Source organism: Sciurus vulgaris, assembly GCF_902686455.1.
Source record: "Sciurus vulgaris genome assembly, chromosome: 14".
NCBI classification, from domain to species: Eukaryota; Metazoa; Chordata; class Mammalia; order Rodentia; family Sciuridae; genus Sciurus; species Sciurus vulgaris.
Window position 1 is genome coordinate 8,964,872 of NC_136475.1, and position 24,673 is coordinate 8,989,544.

A 24,673-nucleotide genomic window follows, 5' to 3' on the forward strand; every position below is an offset into this window, starting at 1 on the left:
CGGAAAAAAATCAAACCTCACAATCAAAACTATTCAGTGGATAGCATCCAAATTTATGATACCCATATAGCAGCAAATTCCCAAACAGACATCTGACATAAAAATATTCCCCTGCGGAGGGGGAAAAAAAAAAAAAAAGGTTTTAGGTCATTTTTTAAAAATTCATTTTTATTGTAAACAAATGGGATGCATCTTGTTTCTCTGTTTGTACATGAAGTAGAGACATACCATTTGTGTAATCGTACATTTACCTAGGGTAATAGCTTTTGATTCATCCTGTTATTTTTTTCTCCCTCCCCATCCCTCCCACCCCTCTTATCCCTCTATAGAGTCCCTCATTCCTCCATTCTTGCCCCCTCCCACCCCCAGTATGTGTCATCATCCACTTATCAGCGAGATCATTCGTCCTTTGGTTTTTTGAGATTGGCTTATCTCACTTAGCATGATATTCTCCAACTGCATCCATTTGCCTGCAAATGCCATGATTTTATTATTCTTTATGGCTGAGTAATATTCCATGGTATATATATACCACAGTTTCTTTATCCATTCATCAATTGAGGGGCTTAGGTCATTTTTACAACCCTGGACACACTGATTTCTACAGAACAACAGCCCCCTAGAGGTGAGCTCTCAGACAACAGCTGAAAATCACATGAAGTAACTATCGGGTGATGCATGTCTATAATTCCCGTGTCTTCAGAGGCTGAGACTGGAGGATCACAAGTTTGAGGCTAGCCTCAGCTTAGCAAGGCCCTAAGCAACTCAGTGAGACCCTGTCTCAAAAAATAAAAAGGGCTAGGTCTCACTCCAATCAGAATGGCAATTGTTGGCGAGGATATGGGGGAAATGGCTCACTCATACATTGCTAGTGGGACTGCAAAATAGTGCAGCCACTCTGGAAAGCAGTGTGGAGATTCCTCAGAAAACTCGGAATGGAACCACCATTTGACCCAGTTATCCCACTCCTTGGTTTATACCCAAAGGACCTAAAATCAGCATACTACAGTGACACAGCCACATCAATGTTTATATCAGATCAACTCACAATAGCTAAACTGTGGAACCAACCTGGGTGCCCTTCAACAGATGAATGGATAAAGAAAATGTGATATATGTATGTGTGTATATACACACACACACACACACACACACACACAAATGGAATACTACTCAGCTTTAAAGAAGAATGAAATTATGGCATTTGCTGGTAAATGGATGGAGTTGGATAATATGCTAAGCTAACTAAGCCAAAGCCAAAAAACCAAAGGCTGAATGTTTTCTCTGATATGCAGATGCTGATTCACCATAGGGGGGGCTAGGGAAGAATAGAGGTACTTTATATTGGGTAGAGGGGAGTGAAGGGAGGGGAAGGGGTACAGGTAGGAAGGATAGTAGAGACAGACAGACATTATTGCCTCGTGTGCAGGTATGACTGCATGACCAGTGGGATCCTGCAACATGTACAACCAGAAGAACTGGGGATTACACTCTGCTGACGTCTGAGCTACAAAATGATAGGTGCATTCTACTGACATGTACGACTGAGGAGAACAAATTTTTAAAATAATAAAATAAAAAACACATTATCCATAAACAAACAAACAAACAAAAGTTCTGGGGCTCAGTGGTTAAGCACCCCAGGGTTCAATCCCCAGCACCCAAAACAAACAAACAAACAAACAAGAGGGAAAGAGAAAATGCAGCTACTTAAAAATAAATAAAATAAAGGCATGCTGTCTATCTACAACTACAAAAAAAAATTTTTTTAAAGAGTTTGTTAGATAGTTTTCCATTACTATAACAAACACCTGAGATAATCAGTTTACAAAGAGAGATATATTTTGGCTCACTGCTTTAGAGTTTCGGTCCATGGTCGTTGGCCCTGATACTCTGGGCAAAGCAGTGCTTCATGGCAGAGGATGTGGTGGGGCAGAATCACTCACCATGTGGGTAGAAAGTGAAAGAGAAGATCTATTGCAGGAGCCAGGGTCACACTCTAAATTGTATTAACTGTAACATTCCACAATAATAGAGGCCATAAAACAAGAAACATAAATAGCTCCAATATGCTAAAGGAAAGTAACCATTAAACTTGAATTCTAGATCCATGAACACTGTTATCCAAGAGTAAAGGTGGTGCCATCTGTCATCCCAGCGGCTCAGGAGGCTGAGGCAGGAGGATCACAAGTTCCAAGCCAGCCTCAACAACTTAGCAAGGCCTAAGCAACTCAGTGAGACCCTGTCTCAAAATAAAAAAATAAAAAGGGCTGGGGAAGTGGCTCAGTGGTTAAGAGCATTGAGTCCTATCCCTGGTACCAAAAAAATTTTAAAAGAGAAAGAAAGAAAAGAAAAGGCTGCCTGAGCTCTATACCCAGGTTCTTGATTCATCATGTGCAGACTTCACCGGCTTTTATAAGAGAAAGCAGCAAACCATTAAAAATTTTAAAAAATAAATAAAATAAATATATTATATATATATACACACACAATCTTCTTGTGAGGACTTAATTGGGACAGAAACTGCAGGTTGAGGCCAATTCCGTCCCGTCTCCACATGGACCTGTACAGAAGGGGCAATGGTGTCCACACCATAATCCCAAATCCCTGCAAAGAAGCTCAGTGGATTCTCCACTTCTGTGAACTAGCTGGTGGCAGGGGACTCTGCTCTGGAAGCTGACGCTGCACACGAGCCTGGTTCTGTTCTGGTTCCTCTCACAGCCTAGAGAGTGATCACTGTGCACATTTTACAGATAAGGAAACTGAGGTTCTTGAGGTTTAGGTAACCTGACCAAGGTCACATATTTAGAAAGTGGTGGAACTTTTCAAAATACTAAGTTGGGGAAATGCTCATCATTTGTAGAAAGGTTTTCAATAAGGAATAAGAACACAGGCTTCCAGTTAACCCTCAGTTACCCAGAAAAGTGAATTCCCCAGAACCTTCTGCATGCCACTTGGGCCTGTGTGTGCGCATGCACTTGATATTCTGATTAAAAGAGCTCTTGGTAAACAGGCCAGACCACAGGAAGAAAAAATGTACAGAAATCAGTAATAGCATTCTCTGAATTCATTGCATGCTTGGAGATCCCCAGGCGAAAGGTAGCAAAATAGACTTTCCAAGCAAGCAGCCATGGATGGGGCCCGTAGCATTCACCACTACTAGGGACACAAGTGTCCACTGGGGTCCTTCCCAAGCTCTTGCTTTCATGGGGAGCTGACCCAAGGCTGACAGGCCACCTCCCTCTGCTCCCACTGCCTGCAATGCTAAAGGAAAAGCAGGCCCCGAGTGGGCCTTCTCCCTTCTCTGGACCTTAGTGTCCCCCTCCGTGGAATCAGGGGACAGCAGACTGCAAAGGACTCTGAGGGAAATCTCACAGGTTTGGTTGAGGATCCCAGGACGGCTGCCCCTCGGGAGGGTCCTCCCTCAGGACAGGGTCTTGAACCTTGAGGACCTGAATCGGGATCATTCCCGGGGAGAAGGAAGCGTCCAGGGGGTGCGCTCCCTCCACCAGGAGGCTGGAGGCGAGGCCCAGCTCCCCGCCCTGTTGTTTCCCTTTAACAGGATTGGAGTTCAGCTGAGGCTGCTGCCTAGCAAAGAGGGATGTCGCTCTCCCACCCAGTGAGCCTGTTCATGGGGCATGTGTGAACACAGGACAGCATGCCAACCGTGCCCTTCTCCTGGTTCTCTAAGGGGAGCCCAGAGACCCTCGGGCACCAACCCTTTGGGGCTAGGCCTAAGGCAGCCCTTGCCACCCTTTAGTGACAGGCCCGCACCTGGGCACCGGGACTTCCAGAAGGGTACCATGACAAGGCAGAGCCACCTCTGCCCCTGCCCTGCCTTCAAACCCTCTTCAGTGTCTTAAGAGATAGTCCCTGTTCTCTCCTGAGGCACCTTGGGATTAACAGGTGCCTCCACACGTGCCTCCAAACTACTCACGGTAATGTTGAGCACACCTGGGTAGCAGGACCAGGGGCTAGGCCAAGGCCACCAAGCGGCCCCACCTCAGTCTGCCTCCGAGCATACCCTGTCAGACTTCCCGACACTGCTCCAACTACAGGAGCTCTGGCCAGGTCTTCCGATAGGTCAGTGGCCAGGTCCACCCAGCCCTGTCCACCCCACCTCCCCATCTCTTAGTGTCTGTTGCCCTGGAACCCGGGACTGGGGACAGGAGTGGGGTTGCAGGCAGGGGTACTCCTCACACACTCAGCTGACCCTGCATGGCCCTGACCTTGGCCATTTCTGGCACTTGTCCTCATGTGGACCTGTGTCCAGACATCTTGCTCTGGGTGAGAGCAGCTTGTGCCCGGCTCACCCAGGATCTCGTGCCTGTCTGGCTGACAGGGCGAATTTCATGCTGAGACAGCAGCTGGGCCCAGGCGGCCGTGCAGCAGGCCCGGGCCAGGTGCTCTGGGCAGCCAGGGAGATGAGCCAGCAGCAGAGTCCTGCCCACACCTGTCCTGAGGTCAGGAAGAGCGGGGTCCAGCAAGTCCCCACACTGAGTCTGCAGAGCCTGGGCTGCCCCCTCAAGACTGAGGACAGCCTGCAGCTGAGCCGGGGTCTGGCAGGACCAGAGTCCACACAGGTGACCTTGAGATTGGACAAGGAAAACCCTGGCGCTGCCTGACCTGCTCCATCTGGCAGTTCAGCCTGAAAAGATGATTTGTTAAAATAAACAAATAAATAAATCGGTTGATAGACAGGTCAGGGTTTCTGTCCAGGTGAATGTCAGTCAGTAACCCCTGTTAACTTGGGTCTTGCTGTGGCCACTAGGATCCTGTCCAGAGGGCAAGGGCAGCAGGCCTGGACGTGCAGTTGTAGGAGGGGTGGAGGGAGGGGCAGCTTCCTTGGATGAACCTTTTCAAGGTGGCTTCCAGCTGGCCGCTATAAAAGGGTGCCTGCAAGAGCCCCCAGCAGGATCAGCCTCGGACTTCTGGAAGGCGTTGCGCTTTGCCCCAGGGGGTGTGCGGGCCTTTGCCAGCTGCGGAGAGAGCTAGAAGCCTATAGAATAGTCTGAGATGGGCCGCGGTACGGGGCAGGTAGATGGAGGTCTCCCAGAGTGGCGGGGAGGACCTGGGCGCCCCGCAGGCAGCAGGAGGCAACCTCCCCTGCTGGTCCCTTCTGACCCTTGGCCCTTCCTGGCCCCTCTTCCGGGTGGAAAGAGGAACTGTGCATGCTGATGGGGCTTTCAGTGAGGCCCGAGGGGCCAGCGATGCTCTGACCCTGGAGCTCCCTGCCTGGCAGTCGTTGGGACCCCAGAGAAACATTCGTGGCTGTGGCTAACCGAATTGTTCTTTCGGTTTGAGCCAGCACCCCTTTTTGACTCAGATCCGGCAGGGTAAGGAAAGCACTTTCTGGAACCCCTGTCTGGGTCCTCCAGGGGCAGAAGGAGCTGCAAGATCGAGGATCGAGGATCGGTGGGGACCAAGCACGTGCTTGGCACCAAAAGAGGAAAAGAAAAATGCTTGGAAAGAATTTGCTGTTTCCCAGCAATAGTGGATGCGCACTCTCCAGGTCAAAGCCTTGGGGATGTCCTCGCACTGACTTAACCGTCCCCAGCTGCTGTATTTCCAATGGTGTCAGGGGTGGGCATCCGGACCTCCTTCAGGGTTTAGTGCTGTCCCCACCCCCAACAACCTCTGGGCCGGCAGGTCTCCGTGAGTCCCAGGACTATTTTAAATCCCTTGGGTCACAGGGCTGCACAGCTGTTTGCAGAATTTTTCTTGCAGCGGATCTGCAGTTCTGCTTACTGCTCCTCCAAGTGACTCACAAGGGGACGTGGGGATTTCTGAGCTGTTTCAAAACTTACCCAGAATATTAGAGTTTTCATGCAGCCCTGGTTTATTTGAAAAGAAAGAAAGAAAGAAAAAAGCCCCAAGGCTAACAACATATGACACACAGATGCAGAAGAGGGGAGGGGGCCTCCCGGACTCACGGCCTGTGTGCGCGCTGGCGCTGGGGTCCTGCCCGGCTCCCAGGCCTGGTGGACTTGCACCTTCCACTTGGCCCAGGGTGCGTTCGGGAGGCTTCCTCCTTGGACACCAGCTGAGGTCTTTAAAGGAAAGCCCTCACCTGTGCATGTCACGGCACTAGGAGGGCAGTTGCTATGCTGTCCCCATTTTGTAGATAAGGACACTGAGCATGGGTAGCTAAACAGATTGAGGGCACTTGGTTTTCATCAGGTGAAGGATGCCCATCGTTTCCCACTCTGTCAAGGCAGATCCTGCCTGACCATGGGTGGATCTCATACTCTCCAGAGGAAGATTCTTGGTGTCCCCAACCTCCCTTTTGCAGAGACGAGCAGAGGCAAGGGGACCCTGAGCTCCTGAGGGGCTGAGGTCGTAAGCAGAATCCAGGGTCCAAGATTTGGCTCACCCTCATCTACCTGGGGTCAGCAGCAGAGGCCTGTTGGGTGGCGGGGAGGCTAAGCATTTACTTCTGTCACAAGCTCAGAAGCACACTGCTGTGGTTTGAATATAGTGTGTGTCCCCCAAGGGTGCGAATGTCGACACTAGATTCCATTGTGGGGAATCAAGACAGTGGAACTGCAGTCTTATGGTGTCTAACAGGGGGGCTTTGGGAGGCCATTAGGATCAGATAAAGTCACCAGAATGGGACCTCATGGTTGAGTCTTGGTTTTATAAGAAGAGGTAGAGACCAGAAGACAGAGTCGTGTCCCCCCGCCTCGGTATGTGATGATGTCCTGCATGGCCTGGGGACTCTGCCAGCAAAAAGACTGTCACCAGATGTGGGCCCTCAACCTTGGACCTTCAGAACCATGAGCCAAAATCAACCTCTTCTCTTTCCTTTTGTGACTCGCCCAGAGCCTGGGAGGATTCTGTTTTGGTGATAGGCTGAGAGGCAGCCTCCTTGGTAAAGGGATTTTTTTAAAGTGCCTAACTTGCTTCAAGGATCTTAGGACTGGGCTGTGTCCGCCCCAAAGCATTGGGTGGTCTGCTTGAAACTGGCTGGGAAGCCAGGGGAAGGGCTCTGGGCCTCAGTGGCCTGAACTACCGAGGATCCAGGTTAGGGCCACCAAGGATGGGGTCTTGATCAGCCCACCCTCCCCAGTTCATCCTAGTCCTACCCCTCAGGATGTCAAAAGCAGAGCTAATAGTCACCCTCTGGCCCACCCCATCCTAAAACAGGACAACCAAGGAGAAAAAGTGACAAATGGAAATTAAGGAACACTCCCAGCCCCACGCGATGATGCCTTTCCTGAAGTCAGAGGCAAACTGTGGGAGTGGGGAGAGAGTGGGGACCCTCCTTTCCCTTCCCTGAGTCCCCAGTCCTTCTTTGAGGGGGGGGGCGTGGAGCAGGTCTGAAGCTATCAAATGTCAACTCGAATTGGGGGCGGGCAGGAGTTCATGGAAGAGAAGGGAACCCCAGATCTGTCGGGTCCCATCCCCTTTCTATTCCCCTCGCAGGGCCGCCACCACGAGGGACACCAGTTGCTTTGGAGGAGGCAGCCCCAAGCTGGGCAGAGAGACCAGCCTGTGGCCCGGGGCTAAGCCCTTGGTGGCGGGGTGAACCGAGGCCCGCTCCTGGCTGCCTCCCCGCCTCTGATGTAAGCTGATATTTTAATTCTCTTACAAGGAATGGTGTTTAGAGAAATGACTTAACCGGATTACTCATCGTCTATAATGACTTGGCCCGACTCCGAGGCTATTCCTAGACGTGACGCTCGAGGCTTCGATTCTTTCTTTACTTTTGCCCCCGCCCCGCCACCCCGCCACCCCGCCACCCCGCTCCGCGTTTTTTTTTTTTTTTCCAATTTTTTTTTTTCAATCAAGAAATTACATTCCGACCACGCGGCGGCCCCGCCCCTGCGCGCGCCCCCTGCGCGGCATCCTGGGAGGTGTAGTCCCCCTGGGCCCCGTGGCCCCCTCGCCCGGCCCTCCCCACCAGCCCCAGGGGAGCGTCGCGGGCAGGCCGGCCTCACAACGCTGCTCACCTCCGTTTACCCGCCTGTCAAGTGAAAGGGCGCTCGCACAACATGAGCTGGCGGGCCGGCTGCGCTGTCCTTTTATGTAAAAGTGCTGCACAGACCCCTTTACTAAAAATTCGTTGTCCGGTGCATTCGGTACCCATCTCCAGGCTAGATGACCACTTGGCGACACGGTGGCTCTAGGTAGCCCGATCCCGAGATCCGGGACCTGGCACCTGGCAGTCAGCCCTTCCTGACTCCTTCCTGCCAAGCCTGTGAACTGGTACAGTAGTGTCTGTTCCTCAGTGTCCTCAAGAGCTCTCTGGGGGCAAATATAGTGGTAACTTCTAGGGACTGGGGTGATAGTAACTGAAATAACACAGGCCAGGTGCAGGTGCAGTGCTGGCTGGAGTAAACCCTGGTCACCTCTCCCAGCCCCTGGCCTTGGCTCAGTGACAAAAGGACTGACCAATGGGCCACAGTCCCTGGTTGGGCAAGGGCTGCACCCTCTGTGTCAGGAAGTTAGGGACTTGGCTCTGACTGTAGCTTGTCCCAATGTCTATCCAGTAGACAACTAGTTTACTAGATAGGACCACAAAACACATGTGGGCTGAAGGTCTAAATGAAGGTTAACTCCTGCTTCCAGATGAGGCACCCAGCTCCCTGAGGTTAAGTGACTTGCCCAAGGCTGCACGGCTGGGCTGTCTGAGTGGGATGAAAACCCCAAATCTCTCTCCTTGCCCTGCCTCTCCCCTCCCCGCAGGGGATTCCGCTCAGCTCAGGAAGTTCAGGATCTTGGGTTCCTCCCTCCTGTTGGTTGGGGTCAGGGAGGGGCCCTCAGCCCAGCCCTAACCCAACAAGGGAAGCTGGTCCAGATTCAGCAGGGAGGCTGGCGGGAGCCTGGGGCAGGTGTGTACGGGGCTCCCTGCGTGGACAAGCACAGGAAGCTGCGTCCACGTGCCCTGGTGGCCATGAGCAGAGCTCCTTCAGGCAGGAAGCCGGCCCCTAGTGATCAAGGACTGAGCCCTATCCCAGCACCACTACCCCTCCCCACACACACACTCCCTTATCCCCAAAGGCCAAAAGCTATTCTTGTCTTTTTCTAAAAGAGGCGTTTGAAACCATGAGCCAATTTTTTCCATTCCTGAGCTTGGGTATCGTCTATTTCGGGCATTTGTTGTTTTCCATGAGTTGCAAATGCCACCGAGAAGCCGGCCTTTCCTGGACAGCTAGGCCAGGGAGGGCGGCAAGGCAGCGCCAGCATTAAAAATACTTCCCGCTTCATTTCTCCTTTGAAAACAAAGCCCTAGGGGCCTTTTGCAACTGCTGAGCCTGGGAACAGAGCTTCTTAGGGCAGAGAACTGGCTGCGTTTCTGTTCTCTGAGTGCAGTGAATGGCTTTGCAGGTTTCAGAAGAAGCAACAGCACTGACTTTGCTCTGTGACCTAGGGCTATTTGCTTAACCTCTCAGGGCCTGGTGACCAGATGATCTTGAATCATCTGAGAGTTCCAGGGTGAGAAAACCCCCAAGGTCAGTTTCTCTTCTTAGAAACAGATCAACAAACGGTGTGAGCAATCAGCTTTAGCTCGAAGTGTCTGGGAACACTTTGGGAGCTCCTGGGCCCTGAAAGTGTTCTAAGGGGATCTAGAAAGTTCTCAGCAGAATTCATGTACTTGACAAAAAGATTAAAGGCCATTAAGAGGAGAGTAAATACACTGTGGTAGAACCCTGTGAAGGGAACAGCGGTCACAGAGAGAAGCTGATCTGTGTTGTACCTGCAAAGTTCCCCAAGATCTGTAGTTGACTGAACAAGCAGGTTGTGGGATGCAGCAATCAGAATTGTATCATTTACTTAACACACACAGAAAACAAAGATGCATACTTTATGACACCGTGGATTCCTGTATTTATGAAAATACATACGGAACATTCTAGAAGACTTTATCCAATCTGATAAGGGGGAAGGAAGGGAACTGAATTTGGGGTAGTGCCAGAAAAGACCGATTTATTTGTAGTATTTTTACAGGAAGAATGTGTTTATTTGTGATGGTTTGTTTTTCTACTGAGGGGCCAGGTGACCCCTTCAGGCTGTCCCGGGCTGGGACCTTGTGGTTGCAGGAGGAGGTGGCTGTGGGCTGGGGGTGGAGGTGTGCGAGATAGAAGCTTTAGCGATGGAAGTGTCTATGCTTTTAGGGAGGTAAACAGAGCTGTCTCTGTAAATCCTCTGCAGGATTTACTGGCCGTTGTAAATTACTTTCTATTGCAAATAATGCCCTCAGGAGGCAATTAAATTTAGATCATTTTGTTCTCAGGTTGGTCAGGCAGGTGTTGACTCGCTGGGCCTTTGCACAACAGCTCCTGCCTGAGAGTGTGCTCTGCTGCCTGGATAGCAGTGAACCCCTGTCCCGTGCTGTGATGCGCGGCTGCTCTGTAAGGGAGTGAGTTTCTCATGCATGGGAATATCCAGCCCAGGAGCGAGGGCTGGACTAGACTGTGCCCCGTGGGCAGCATCCAGGTCTCCACATCCTGCGGTGCAGTCGTACCTGCTTCAGTGGTGGGGCTCGAAGCCTGTTAAGCTTCCCCATGCCATCCATGGTAGGGTCTCTGTCACAGCCTCAGCTGTCCCAGAGGGGACGGTGACTTGTAACCTTGGAAGTGGGAGGCACTGTTAGAATCACCATGATGGTGATTATTCTGAACAGTTAATAAGTGTTGACAATGATGTGTCCGTTAGCAAATCTGCAGGTGGTGTCTCTTACACACCAACCATGGGGAGAGGGACAAGGGGTTTATCGTACAGAGCCCACAGTGCCGTCTGCTCTGGGCTGAGCTTGCAGAGATCTGTCATCCCAGGGCCAAAGAGTAATGGCCAAGGTGTGGGGTCACCAAACTGCAGCCTGATTCATTCATTTAGAGGATCCCTGGCATGCTGATGGCGGTGAGGAGGCAGAAGGTTGGTGGGCTCTTGGGATGGAGGCTTCTCTTCTAGGCCCCAATGACTGGGTTTAGCTCAAGCTCCACCATGCCCTGGCTATGTTACCAGAGCTAATTAATCTCCCAGACCTTCATTTTACCCTATAAACTGAGGATGATAATGGTGTGAACTGCAAAGAGCTGTTAGGAATACTAAAATCAATCAATGAAGCTTTTGCATACCTACTATGTGCTGGAACAGGTTTCAGATTCCAGCTAGCTATTTGCTGAGACTTTAGGCTCTTACTATCCAAGCCCCTGTTTCCTCCTGCACAGGCCCAAGCCACTGCCACGCTGGCTCCACACCTCTTCGCGTACTCCATTCACCCTAAGCCTCAGCGTCTCCCTCAGCAGGGGGTCATCTCCCCCCACCCCCCCACCCCCGTCTGCACTGCTCAGCTTGTAACTGCCATACTGCGTGGCATACGTGGACACTGGCTATTAAGGTTGGGTTGGAGACATCAGGCATTCTGGAATCCTGCAGAGCCTAGGTCAAGGACTCAGGAGTCTGGTCCCTATTAGGCTACCATGAACCACTCCGCCTTCTACCTCGGGCTGTGGGGGCTGTGAAACGCCCAGGACCACTTAAGACAACGTCGAAAGCACTTTGCTTACCCTGCTCAGCCTCAGTCTATGGCAGACGGCGAGAAGGATTCTTCCAAAACTCTAGTTGTGCCCCTAAGGGGACGGGTGCCAGGCCGGGATGATTCCTGGAAGTGCGCCTTTCTTTCTAGTGGGCGCGGGCGGAGGGGGCGCACACTACAACTCCCAGACTTCCCTGGGGCCAGGGGCGGGCCCTGCCCCTCGAGAGGACCGGGCTACCAATGGGAGCCCAGAGCGGGGCGGGGCCGCGCCCGGGCGGGGCGGGGTTGCGGGAGGCTGCGGCGAGCCGAGCGGCGAGTTAGTCGCGTGGGGAGCGCGGGGCCGGGCAGCATCGTGTGCGGGGTCTTCGGGCGGCGACGCGGGACCGCGGCGGGCCATGGGTAAGCGGCTTGGCGGCCCGGGACGGGCCCGGCGGCCCGCGGGGAGGGCGGGAGCTGCGGCGCCGGGTCTGCTAGCGGCGGGCGGGCGGGCGGGCGGGCGCGCGGGGCGGGCTCGGGTCCGGCTTCTGGCCGGGGCTTGGGCGCGCGGAGCGAGCGGAGACCCCGGCGCCCGCACCCGCGCCGGGCACCGCAGGGCGAGGCTGGGCGTCCGCGTGCGCTCTTCGAAAAAAGGAAAGACGAGAAGTTTGGCGGCCGGGGCTTCCCGGGCGTTTATTTCGAAACTCTTCTCGCCGTCTCCTGCCTGAAATTTACCAAACCCGGCAGGGTTGTCATCCCACTTCCTGCTGCGGTTTCAGTCTCGAGCTGGGCTCAGCTAATTTGTTGTGACAGCTGTCGGCGCAGTCCCTCTGCCCCCCGCCCCTCGCGCCCCGTGACAGCCCCGCGGGTTCTCAGAACCCGCCGCGCGGCCGAGAAGAGGCGCCGGGTCCGCGGCGCGCGGCGCGTCCCGCTGCGGCCGCGTTTCCTGAAAGTGACTGCGCGGGGTTTGAAGAACTTGCTCAACGCGCTTTGAAGAATCCACCGTTCCTCTTTCGGCTGGGGGTGTTGCTCGCCCGCGGTCGCCGGCTGCTGGCCTGCTGCCCCTTCTCTCGCTGTCTTCTTTTTCTCTTCCCTCCTCTGGTCTTCCCCTGTCTCTTGCTCAGCCTTCCCAGCCCCGTGCGGGGAAGAAGTAGCTTCCCCTTGCTCTCCTCTTCTCCCGGGTCTCCAGCAGGGACAGGGTGGTGGCCCGGGGAGTGAATGGGGAGAAAAGGGCAAAGGCGCAGGTTTCGGGCGTACAAGGAGAGAAAATTCCGTTTCGCTCTTCCCTGGAGCTGGGGGCGCAACCCCGGCGCCCCATCTCCAACGCTTTGCAGCTTTGCAGTGTCGGGGCGGGGGCAGCTGCCGGATTGGGGTCGCACCGCCCTCCGCCCCCGTCCCCTCCAGGTGCAGAGGCTCAAGCCGGGCATAGGGAGCCCGAGGACTCTTGGGGGTGGTGCTTTCTGGACGCAGCGTCTCTTTGTAGAGTCTTGGGCCTGCGGGGAGTGTCCGAGGGGCCCAGGGAGAGAGAGTAACATGTCCCCCCGCTGTTGAGAACTGATGCGCCTATGACAGTTTCTGCCCCTACAAGTGGGCTAAGGCACAGGAGGTGGGAGAGGGTGGCTAGGAGGTATGCCTCCAGAGCAGAGTTGAAGAGTGTATTCTGGACTCACCTGGGGCCTCGAACTTGCTATGGCAGAGGTAGAAAGGGCTCTAGAATTAGCCCCTCCACCTTTGACTTATAGTAAGAGAAGTGGAGGCAAAGACCAGCCTAGGTCTGGCAGTGAGGGAGGGACAGGCGTCCAAGACTTCTTGCTTTCGGCCTTCTCCAGGGTCTCCGGTTTGGGAATTGGAAACCCAGCTGGAATGATCACATTCCCTGAAGACCCGGGGCAGCAGGCTTGGAGGGCCATGCTGGGTGGGGACAGAGAGAGTAGGAAAGCCCAGAGGTAGGGGAGTGCCCCCTGTTGGGTGACATCTTGGACAAGTCACCTGCCCCTGCATCCTATTTCTCCCTAGGTGGGGTGGGAAACAGGAACCATCCTCAGAAGATCTTAAGGTTCCATCCAGCATCTCCCAGACTTGGCCGGGAGGGGCAGTGTGGGTTTATTTCCATCCTGGAACAGGAGTGTTTAGGACATTCCAGAACTGAGTAGAGGGACAGGGCGCTCCAGTGGGCTCGGGAGTTGGCAAAGTCACGTCTGGTACCCTCTGCCCTTCTGCCTTTTTGGACCTCTTACTGTCTTGACTTGACTCCAGCTGCTCCCAGGCCCTGTCCCTCACCCCCACCCTGCCCAGCCGAGGTACTGAGCTGGACTCTGCTGAGTGCTGCACCCTGAGTCCTCAGGGTCCCCTGCCCAGCCCCTTTGTCCTCAGCACTGACCGTTGGCAGTTCTCCCCGCCCCAGACTGCCCCCTGGAGTGAGCCCCTGCGGAGACTGCCAGCAGCCTGCTTCTGGGCCGGGCGGGACTGGCCGCTTCAAAGGCTGTCTTTGTTTGGGCTTCAGCTTTCACCAAGAAACTGCCGCCAGCAACCTGGGCCTGGCCAGGGGGCGGGGCTGTGGCTGCGGTTGCCATTCAGGCTGCTGTTGCCATTATTTTCGTAATTGACACAATGTTCCCAGTTGTGACTTTTCATGAAAGGAAGTGTCACTTCCTTCCCATCACACACTCGCTCAGCAGGCCCCCAACCCCAGGCAGTGCGGCCTCTCTGGGCGTCAGGGCTGTCTAAGGTGCAGGGTGCCCCTCCCACAGGCACAAGCTATGTTCCTGTGGTGCAGTGAGGTACCATGGGGACTGGGGAGGACAGGCAGGTGTGCCCGCATTCAGGGGTGCGTGTACACACGCCTGCCTGTGGTTTGTGGGGGGAACCTCATTTCTCATTGTCTTCCATTTAAAACCTTGGCCCGTTGAGTCTAGCATGCGCATCTCATAGGTGGGTAAACCAAGGCACAGAATCAGCGGCTGAATTGGCAGAAGATGCCCCAGCCCCCTACCCCAGCCCTGCTCCTGTCCCACTCTCTTCTGATTTCCACCATTGTTTGGCAGGGGAGGGGTGGGCTCACCAGGGCCACCGACTTCCCCTCACCCACCCACATTCTTTCCCTGGCTAAGCCCAGGTGAGACCACTTGAGTCCCTGTTCCTTCAGCTTCTTCCCTTTGCAGGGACTCCCTTCCTCCCACCCCAGTAGACAGCCCTGGCCCAGGAGTCCACTCCCTACTCTGTGGCAATAGGTGGCAGTTTCTTAAAGGAATAACAATGGACATCAACAGTTTTTCCTTCTGTTCTCAAGACTGTGGAGACAACAGTCTTTATTCAAAAATGATGGGCTTCTGAGGGCCTCCGAGGCCGGGGAGATTGACTCACACAGGAGAGGCTCTCTCTGCCCAGGCCGCAGCCTGTTGACCTGCCCCTCCTGTCCTGGAGTAACTGAGCAGTCCACAGACCAGCTGTTAGCAGTGTCAGGGGTCATGTGATACAGAGCCAGAAGGGGAGGTGGGCAGATTTGCATCCTGTGAGCAGAGATGAGGAAATTGGTGTCTCCCCAGTCCCATCAACCAAAAATACTCTAGATCTCAGGATTGAATGACTTGGAGCAGTCAGACTGCTCTGCCACTGGAAAGCTGTGTGACCTGAGGCAAGTTATGGCACACCTCTGAGCCCCAGGTAAGGCAGCTGTTAAAGCCGAGAAGGAATACCCACTGGCGAGGCTGGGAGGAGTTAGAAAGGCGGTGCAGAGCACCAGGCCCAAGGCCAGCCAGGGATCTGATTTGAGTTGGGGGAGCATTAGTGCAGGAAGGGAACTTGGGGCTGGTTGCATCCCAGCAGCTTGGGAGGCTGAAGTAGGAGGATTTTAAGTTTGAGGCCAGCCTCAGCAACTTAGTAAGGCCCTAAGCAGCCTATGAGACCCTGTCTCAAATTTAAAAAAATTAAAATGGCTGGGGGTATGGCTTAGTGATTAAGCACCCCTGGGTTCAATGCCTAATACCAAAAACAAAAAAGTTTTTTTTTTTTTTAAAGTAGTTGGGGAAGTGCGTGAGCACACACACCAAGAGAGCACCCTCTCCTGGGAGTGAGTGACACTACCGCAGCCGAGGATCTGGCACTCAGCGTGACTCTTGCCTGAGCCTCGGAGCTTAGCGGAAGCCAGATTCCTAACGCAGGAGGAGCCTGGGGCACGGCTTCCGCCCGCCCCTGCCACCCCTCACTGCCTAGTGAGGGGCTGAGGCACGGGGACCCTGGCTCACCTCCTGGCCCAGCCACCCGCCTCCCTGCGTCCTCTGCCAGCAAGAAGTGAGCAATCCAAGGGGGGCAGGTCAAGTCCTGCCCTCAGTGATCGGGACTTCCCTGAGGCCATGTGGAACTGCACGGACCCCAGGCAGCAGGACGCTGTAAAGGGGCTCAGGGCTGTCGGAGGGAGCCTCCAGGCTGCGGGGCACCTGCAGTGGAGGGTCGTGGTCCCTGACAGAGAGCTGGACAGCAGGCGGCGCTTCTCCTCTGCGTACGTTCTGAATGGATGTGCAAGTCAGTCACAGCACCGCTGCTCCTTGGCTCTTCGGTTGTCGTTGGTTGGTCTGGAGAATGTGACCAACTCCTAACTTTCCAACAGAGTCTTTTTAAAGAGGAGTGCTGGGGTCTTGCCCTTTGGATACTAAATTGTTTGACAAAGCTAGAAAAATGGAGTGTGCACATAGGCCAGCGTTCCACTGCGAACAGAGCAGAACAGAAAGTCCAGAAATAGCCCCAGAGAGGTTCCTAAAAGTTGAGATTGTGGGGGAGAGGCATTTCAGTCACTGGGGGGGGCCACCCGGTCAGTACTGGCAGCACCTAAGGCCGGGGGCAGGGGGGAGCATGGTCATCCCTGTGTCCCACCTCAGGCCACAGCCTCAGATGTGTCATGAGTAAACAGTGACACATTCATCACCATGTCGTTATTGTCCTAGACAGAAAAGGTCACATCTGAACGAGGTCTGTGTAGAGAGCGAGCTTGCTTTTCAAGCTCGAGCCACCTCCCCCCACAAACAGGACGTGGAGACCTCGTCCAGGAAGGGACCGTGTGCACACTCAGAGCAAGATACCGAGCGACTAGGTGGCTCCTGGCAGTGGCAGTGATGCAGGGGCGGGTGGGTGGGGCTAGGAGGCCAGGTCCCCAGCTCCATAAGCCCCTTCCCTCCCGTGCAGAAGCAGGCGGACAGGGCCCACCCCACGTCTGGGAGCCTGTTTCCCGCTTATTTTCACAGCAGAACCCTTTTTCCCCGTGAAGGTTTGCCTGAAACCCCAGTCTATAAGTGACCAGGGATGTGAGGGATTAGAGTGGCCAGGGACAGGCCACAGGGGCTCTTCTGGCTCTCTCATCTAATACTGTGGACTCGGGGGTGGAGAAGGCCCTGCCAGGACAGGCAGACAGCGCCAGCCCTGGTGGGGAGCAAATGGAGACCAAGTTCACTTGGGGACCTGGCAGGACACAGAGAGAGTGTCTCCCTTTGTGTCTCAGGGCAGGAGCGCTGGCCCTTTCCCATCTGGGCTTCAACAGCTCTGACTGGTGACCTCCTTTCCCGGTAACCCTAGTGCTCAGCTCCAGAAGGTTTTCCCTGAAGGGGAAACTTGGGAGCCAGAATCCAGCAGAAGGCACTAGAGGTCCTCTGGTCCATCTGACCACCTGCTGAGATGGCCCACATAGGATCAGTCTTAAAAATGCTCCCCCAGGTGGTTCTAATGGTCCCTCCACCTTATGTATTTATCAGTCGTTTTGCTTTTGAGAAGGGTCTCACTGTGTTGTCCAGGATAGCCTCAAACTCCTGGGCTCAAGTGATCCTCCTGCCTCAGCCTCCTGAGTAGCTGGGATGACAGGCATGCCACCCTCTGCCTGGCTCAACCACCTCATTCTTTCTGAAGTCCAGGGATAGTAGCATGACCGGAGAGGAGCCAGGTCACACTCAGAAATGGAGCCGATGGCCAGGATCTGAGGCAGTGAGAAGGAAGGGGGAGAGAAGGCACGTGTGCAGCAGGCAGGCGGGGAGGGGAAGGCCAGTGTGAAAGAGCACCCCGATGACCCGGAAGCTCCTGAGTTCACAGAGTTAGCGAAGGATTTGAGACCTTTCTCCATTTCACAGAGGGAATGACCAAGCCACCGAGTTGCCAAGAACTCGGCTGGAAAGGCATCGCTGTGGCGGGTCAGTGGTTAGCACCCAGGATTCCTGGAGACTGGCCGTGTCTTGATTGTCAGAAGGCACCAAGAGGGTGACCCCAGTCTCTCTGTCTCTGACTGGTCTCCAGACTTGTTGAGATTCTTTTTAATTTTTTTTAAAAATACTGTTTTAGTTGTAGTTGGACACGATACTTTTGTTTTATTTTTTATTTTTATTTTTGTGGTGCTGGTGATTGAACCCAGGGCCTTGTGTTGTGATACAAGCACTCTACCAGCTGGGCTGTGTCCCCAGCCCTGTTATTTATTTCTTTCTATGTGGTGCTGAGGATGCAACCCAGCGCCTCACACATGCGAGGCAGGCGCTCTCCCACTGAGCCACAGGCTCAGGGCTTTGCACAGGTTGATGGTGGCCGCAGCGGCCACTTCCCCCCATGCCATGCAGGCTTCGTTTGGCATCCTGGTCCACCAGGGAGACAAGCAACTTAGCCTCTCTGGCTTCAGTTTCCTTCTCTTTAAAATGGATCCTTCCCAGCCTGAGAGAAGGTGCGTGAAAGAGCGAGAGATGTGAGCAAGCGGTTGCAGGCTCAGCAGGGCCTCATGAACCACCAGCTGTCGTCAGAGGCAGATTCTAGCACCACATGCCTCTGGCTTCTGCGGCCCTGGGTCACGCTGGTACCAGCTTGTCGTTCCAAGGGAGTTTTTCCCTGTCTAGGCTGGAGGGGAGTCTTGCGGGTTTCCAACAATACAGACATCTGGAGCGGAAGCAGAGAGGAGTAGGAGCCCTTTCATACCAGAATAACTAGCGAAAAGCAAGAAAAGGCCGGTGTGAGAGGTGCCATTCCTGATCTTACAGATGCTGCCAGCCTGCTTCACGGCTAAGGTGGCTTCCAGTGGTTGTAACTTATGCAGAGGTGTTGCATTTTTGCAACCATAGGCACATAGCTGGCTGCCCTTGGTAGGACAGACCCTGCACTCGAGAATGGTTGTCCTGAGCCTTGCTCGCTCCTGCTGATCTGACACCTCTGCATTTGGAGGCTGGAAGTCTCCCTGAGGTATCAGGGTTACATAGGCGACAGGCACTTCTGCCGGGATGACCGTGAGCAGCTGAGACAGTGAGAGAGGAGTGCTGGGGCCACTGGGGCTGGGAAAGGCCACCAGGGGAAGGGACTTTCAGCAGAGAGCTATAGGGCCCTCAGGACCCTGGCAAGTACAGGCAGCTTGAGACCTAAGTGGGGCAGTTAGAAGGCCACAAGTGCTTAGGGACAGGCCGGATGGGTCACAAGTGGCACTCATCTGCATCACCCCTGGAGGAACACCTGTGCAGGCCCCTGGGAGGTGCTCTGGGGCCACAGACACAGGAGCCTCAGTATCCCTGATCAGTGAGTGAAACTTCCCGCCTGGGTGTGGGGCAGGCGTGGGGGTCTTGCCCACTTCCTCTGACTTGTCCCCAGGGGCTTAGGGTCTTCAGAGATGTGGGAGATGGCTGGGAGAGAAGAGAGGACAGAGACGATGTGCTTAGAGGGACAGCCTGAGGGCAGCCAGGGCCGGGGGCAGAGGCCACGCCGAAGGAAGGCGAGGACACCTGGGAGCCTGGGAGCAGAGGGCGGAGGGCGCGGGCGCCGGCCCTGCCCCTCTTCGCAGCTCACAGGCTCTCCCTGCCCTTCCCTCCCTCTTTTCCAGCAGCACCCCCTGTCAAAGGGAAAAGGAAACAGTCAGAGGAGGGCCACGCCCCGGAGCCCCCCGCATCCCCCAAAACCGACGGTGCGCAGAGCAGGGGCCAGAGCCCGATCCAGCTGGAGGTGGGTTCTGCGACTCCCCGGGATGTCTCTGCACCCCGGCCTCCGAGCGCTCAGGAGGACCCTGTCCCTACAGAGCCAGCGGGGGCCCACGCCACAAGTACAAGAACTGGGCGCTGAGCAGGCCAGGGGCTGGCCGGCCCCTGTGGCAGCGAGCCTCAGACATAGGTTTGGTAGCAGAGGCCTCCTTTCAAAGGAAGACGGCCGCGTGCTGACCACAGCCAGGCAGAACACTGTCCTCTGAGGTCAGCCTGCATTTCCACCCACCCGTCCATCCATCCAAGAGCACATCACAGTGGCCCATGGCGGGTGGGTTGCAGCAGCCATTGCAGCAGAGGCCTGGGAACAGCCCGAGGAACAGCCCCACAGTGCCTAGGAGCACCGGGCACCCCAGGGCCTGGAGATGCCTTCCAGGAACTCGGCCTGATACAGGGGCCAGAGGAAGAGTAACAGGTCAAGGGCGAGATGAAGAGGTGGTCCTGGCCAGGAGGAGGCAGGGCTGCTCCTCTGATGCTGGGCACTGAGAGCTGGCCCGTGCCAGCGCGACCCAGAACTGCAGTCCTTGCCCCATCCTGCCCACAGCCTGTCCTCCCTCGGTGCCCTTGCAGGTGACAGTGCAGCCAGGGAGGGGCTGGGCCGGCGCCTTGTCCTCCCCAGCCAGAGGTCTCTGCGTGCCTCGCCGCCCACGGGCGGGGGCCTGTGCCCACGCCTCCCGTTCTTTCCCTAGGACTCCCCCGAGGCAGGCGGGGAGCGGGAGGAGGAGCAGGCCTTCCTGGTCAGCCTCTACAAGTTCATGAAGGAGCGGCGCACGCCCATCGAGAGGGTGCCCCATCTCGGCTTCAAGCAGAGTGCGTCCTGGGGTGCAGGCAGGGAGGGGGGCCCAGCAGGAATCCCACCCGCCGAATGCCAGGGCAGGCCCCTCTGCTCTGTGACCCCGGACACTGCCCGCCCGCAGGGCTTCCAGACAGAAAGGAGGCCTCCGGCAGGGTCAGGGTCCGTGTGAGGTGGACTCCGTTCACGTGACCGCCAGGCCGGACGTGCACAGAGCCCAGCCTGCCTGGCGTGGTAGCGGCCCCGTCTGGGTGTGCGCAGGGTGCAGGTTGCGCCGCTCTGCAGTCTGACAGCCGCCCTGCCCTCTTCCCTCCAGTTAACCTCTGGAAGATCTACAAGGCGGTGGAGAAGCTGGGGGCCTACGAGCTGGTAAGGCGAAGGCCACCGAGCCCCCGCCATGCTTGTGCCCCCTCCCCGCACACCCCTGCTGCACCTGGGAGGTCTGGGCAGGGGCAGCCACAGGGCTGGCCTCGCCGCCGACAGGCAGGGAGCAGCCAGGACCCCCGTCCAGCCCCTCTCGCTTGCTGCAGGGCCAAGGAAGAGTCCAGCGGGGGGACTCGGCTGTTCTAGCCTGTTCCTCTCTTCCCCGTCCGCTCTGCTACTGGCCAGCAGCCACGGCCCCTCCAGCCTCCCGCCCTGGCTGGAGGAGTCCCGGGAAAGTGCAGTCCTTGCCCCATCCCTGCAGTCCAGGTCCCCGCGGCCAGGGGCCGCACACGGCCCTGCCCTGACTCGGTGTCCTTGCAGGTGACGGGCCGCCGCCTGTGGAAGAATGTGTACGACGAGCTTGGGGGCAGCCCGGGCAGCACCAGTGCAGCCACGTGCACGCGCCGCCACTACGAGAGGTAGGTGGCGCGGCCACCCTACCCGGCACCCGACTGGCCTTCCCCTCCCAGGGCCAGCCCCGCAGCGGGTGGCAGTGCACCTGTCGGGAGGAGCTTGCGGCCTCAGGGTCAGGAGGGAGGGAGGCCCCGGGGTGGCCGCCTGCAGACACGCTGCTCCCCCGCAGGCTGGTCCTCCCGTACGTGCGGCACCTGAAGGGAGAGGATGACAAGCCGCTGCCCCCCTCCAAGCCCAGGAAGCAGTACAAGGTGGCCAGGGAGCCCCGGGGCGATGACGGGGCCACCGAGCGGCCGAAGAAGGCCAAGGAGGAGAGGCAGGTGGACCAGGTGAGCACGGGTGGCGAGCGGCCCCCTGCAGCCCCCTTGGCCCTCCCGACCACCCTGACTGGCCACGGGGCATCCTGTGGCGCACTGGCGGAGGGCTCCAGCTCCTCTGCATGGCCCCCAGTCCCGCGCCTCTTCACCAGGCCATGTCCTGACGCCACACCATGACCAAAGTGCTAAAAAGCCCACAGAGGCCCTGGACACCCCTGACCCCTGATGCGCAGGCCCCGAGTCAGGAGGTATGGTCTGCACTCAGCCCTGAGGCATGGCCTGTTCTCATTCTAGATGGTTCCAGGAAAGACCAAATCAGATACAGCAGACCTGACACAGCTTCCTGGCCAGGAGCCCCCTAAGGACAGCACGAAAGAGCAGGGCCGGGCTCCGGGGCCCTCTCTGCCTCCTGTGGGCACCAGCGGCTGCCCTGAGGCATACAAGCGGCTCCTGACCAGCTTCTACTGCAAAGGGACCCATGGCATCATGTCACCACTGGCCAAAAAGAAGCTCCTGGCCCAAGTCAGCAAGGCGGAGGCCTTGCAGTGCCAGGAAGAGGGCTGTCTCCACGGGGCCGGTGCCCCCAACAGGGGGCCCCCAGAGAGCCCCCGGAGCCCGGAAAGGCTGGCCGAGGACTCTGGGCTTCAGCTGCCCCCTCAGGAGGGACCGCAGGCCCTTGGTGGCAGCCTCAGGGTGGAGGCTCCGGCAGGCCCCTGCCCGGCAGCGCCTGTTTTCACCGGCTGTTTCCACGCCTACCCCACCGAGGTGCTGAAGCCTGTCAGCCGACACCCCCGGGACTTCTTCTCCAGCCTCAAAGACAGGGTGCTATTGGGGCCTCCTGGCAAAGAAGAGGGGCCATCCGTGCAGGAGCCCCCACTGGCGTGGGGCGGGGATGCCAGCCGTCCCTCTGCATTCCATAAAGGAGGCTCCAGCAAGAGCAGCTTCTACCCCAAGCCCAAAGCCTGCTGGGTGTCCCCCATGGCCAGGGTCCCTGCCGAGAGCCCAGTGGCCCCACTCCCGCTCCCCGGCGGCCCAGGCCTGGGCAACAAGCGTGGCCGGGAAGACGAGGGCTTTGTCTACGGTGGCAAGAAACTGCGGGCGGTGCCGCCCTTTGTCCAGGAGGCTGATGCCAAGGAGGGCAGGACCAAGCCCGCCGTGCCCGGCCTGGCCCTCTCCTGCCTGCTGGGCCCGGGGCTGGGGCCTGCCCTGCCAGAAGCCCACAGGGGCACCATGTTGCACTGCCCACTCAACTTCGCCAGCACCTCAGACCCTGTAAAGGGCCAGGCCGCACTGCCCTTCAGCCCCCTGGTCATCCCTGCCTTCCCGGCCCACTTCCTGGCCACTGCGGGGCCCTCGCCCGTGGCCGCTGGCCTGGTGCACTTCCCCCCCACCTGCTTTGACAGCCCCCTCCGCCACAGACTCGGCCCAGCTCCTCCTGCCTGGCACACGCCCCCCGTCACTGCCTGCACGGTCCCCCACTTCTTGCACCTCAACACCAAGCTGTAGGTCGGGCCTTCGGGGCAGTACTGGGCAGGCCCTGCTGGGGGCCTGGGCCGCAGACCACCAACCAGGGCACCTGCACCGGCAGCCTGGCCTGGGCAGAGGGAGGCAGGGGAACTGGCTTGTCTCAAGGAAGAAGCCCGAGGCCTGGAGAGGACAGGCAGGGTGGGCACCTGCTGCCTGGCATCCCGGAGCAGAGCCCAGGAGCGGGCTGAGGGCAGGTGGAGGCGTCCAGGTCTCCCACGGAAAGCCTAATAAAAAGACCCCAGTATGAGCGCCATCAGCACGGAGGTGTGTACAGAGCGACCCTTGCAAGGGGGACACAGGCCGTGGCTGGGACCTCCAGCTGGGGCGCCATGGAGACAGCGCCGCCCTGGGATCTGGAGGCCTCCATGTGCTGGAGAGCCGCCTGAGCATCTGCAGGCTGGGCGTGTCCGGTGCCTTCCACCCGCTTCCCTGGTTGAGCCTCAGGATGACTGTCAGCCCTGCCTGCAGCCGGGAATCAAGCTCAGGACGGGCAGGGGACCGGCTCCAGCAGGCCAGGCCAGGCCAGGGCCGCACACCGATCAGCTGAGCCACAGGACTCCGGCCTCAGGGCTGGAGAGGGGTTCTTGACGTCTTGCCCAGGCTGGTCTCAAGCTCCTGGTTCAAGTGGGTCTGCTGCTCAGCCTTCCCCACGGCCAGACCACAGGCTGCCCTCCTGTGCCACGTCAGGGGTGGAGCTAGTAATGCTGAGGCCTGGGCTGCCCCAGTGGTCAGCCTTCACCCCCTCCTGGAGAGGCAGGAGGGGCAGATGTGGGGCCGGGTGGGCAGATGGCCTTTGATCTGCACCACTGGAACCCACTGCCCGCTGGAGTACCTGCTGCAGACCAGGGGCGGGGCATAGTGTGGCCCGTGGATCACGGGTGAGGCTGCTGAGGACAGACCCAGGATGTGCCTGGCACGGGGGTGGTGGCCGGGGCAGGAGGCAGCTGCCTGTGGAGTGCTGGGTGCAGGTGCCCCCACCCCAAGCAAGATCCGCAGCAGGCGGCCGGGGGTGGTGGCCACCACTGCTGTGGGCGCTCAGACTCCAGGGGGCCATCAACCAATTCCTTGCCCCTCTCCTGAGGGACTCTGAGGTGCCAGCCTAATTACGTGTGACCTGCCCTGAGCTCCTGACTCACATCCACACTCTGCCCAGAAGGTGACCAAAGGCAGAGGAACCGACCTGTCTACGCTCCAGGAAAACGCCCTGGGTGCTCGGCCACGGGCCATAGGGAGTCCGATCCCCTGGCTGAGGGGAGGTGGGGGCGTCCTGCCTTGGATGGGGCAGGAGCTGCAGGGTCCCCTTCATCTGCAGAGCAACGCTGGCCTCACCTGATAGGACGGTGGCCCTGTAGCCGGGTAGCAGGGCTCGGGCCCAGAGCACAGCACTGTGGCGATGGCGCCCTCTGGAGGCAGGTGTGGAGAATGTGCTTCTCGGGGAGACAGGCCTGGCATCCAGCCTGGCATCCAGCACCAGGGCGTGCCGGGCTGCAGGAGCTGGCGGGCAGTGGGGAGAGAAGAGGAGCAAACAACAAACACGGTGCCTGGAGGAGGCGCTGCTGCAGAGAAGCTAGGCTGAGGATGGTGCACAGCTCTGTGCTCCGGGGATTGGAGAACGCTTGCCTTCCCCGCCATCTTCAGGGTGCGTTCGCAGCGCCGGGCAACCACCGCCCCGCCCGTTCTGCAGGCACGCATTCAAGTGGACCAGAGCGGGCCTCTAGAAGGTGGCTTTGAGCAGTGGCTGAAAGCGGACGGAGGGAGCTCT

The 24,673-nt window shown here is 57.3% G+C and overlaps 1 protein-coding gene across 3 annotated transcripts; it reads left to right on the forward strand.

Annotated features, from left to right (window-relative positions):
- The first annotated feature begins 11,763 nt into the window (after positions 1 to 11,763).
- ARID5A (AT-rich interaction domain 5A) lies at positions 11,764 to 24,492 on the forward strand. 3 transcript variants are annotated; one of them, XM_079111305.1, is made up of 7 exons: positions 11,764 to 11,881; positions 19,284 to 19,402; positions 20,127 to 20,247; positions 20,547 to 20,599; positions 20,975 to 21,072; positions 21,237 to 21,396; positions 21,679 to 24,491. In XM_079111305.1, exons 1-7 carry the CDS (start codon positions 11,878 to 11,880, stop codon positions 22,888 to 22,890), a joined length of 1,767 nt encoding a protein of 588 aa, XP_078967431.1. In that variant the 5' UTR covers positions 11,764 to 11,877; the 3' UTR covers positions 22,891 to 24,491. The 3 variants fall into 3 exon arrangements, with proteins under 3 accessions (XP_078967431.1, XP_078967433.1, XP_078967432.1); XM_079111306.1 differs by having other exon boundaries at positions 11,783 to 11,881; positions 19,287 to 19,402; XM_079111307.1 differs by lacking the exons at positions 20,127 to 20,247; positions 20,547 to 20,599 and having other exon boundaries at positions 21,679 to 24,492.
- Positions 24,493 to 24,673: the final 181 nt, after the last annotated feature.

Bases quoted from the DNA above. Each gene is read 5' to 3' on its own strand.
- ARID5A (XM_079111305.1), top strand. The intron at 19,403-20,126 runs GTGGGTTCTGCG...TTCTTTCCCTAG, and splicing joins AGAGCCCGATCCAGCTGGAG to GACTCCCCCGAGGCAGGCGG. The intron at 21,397-21,678 runs GTGAGCACGGGT...TTCTCATTCTAG, and splicing joins AGGAGAGGCAGGTGGACCAG to ATGGTTCCAGGAAAGACCAA.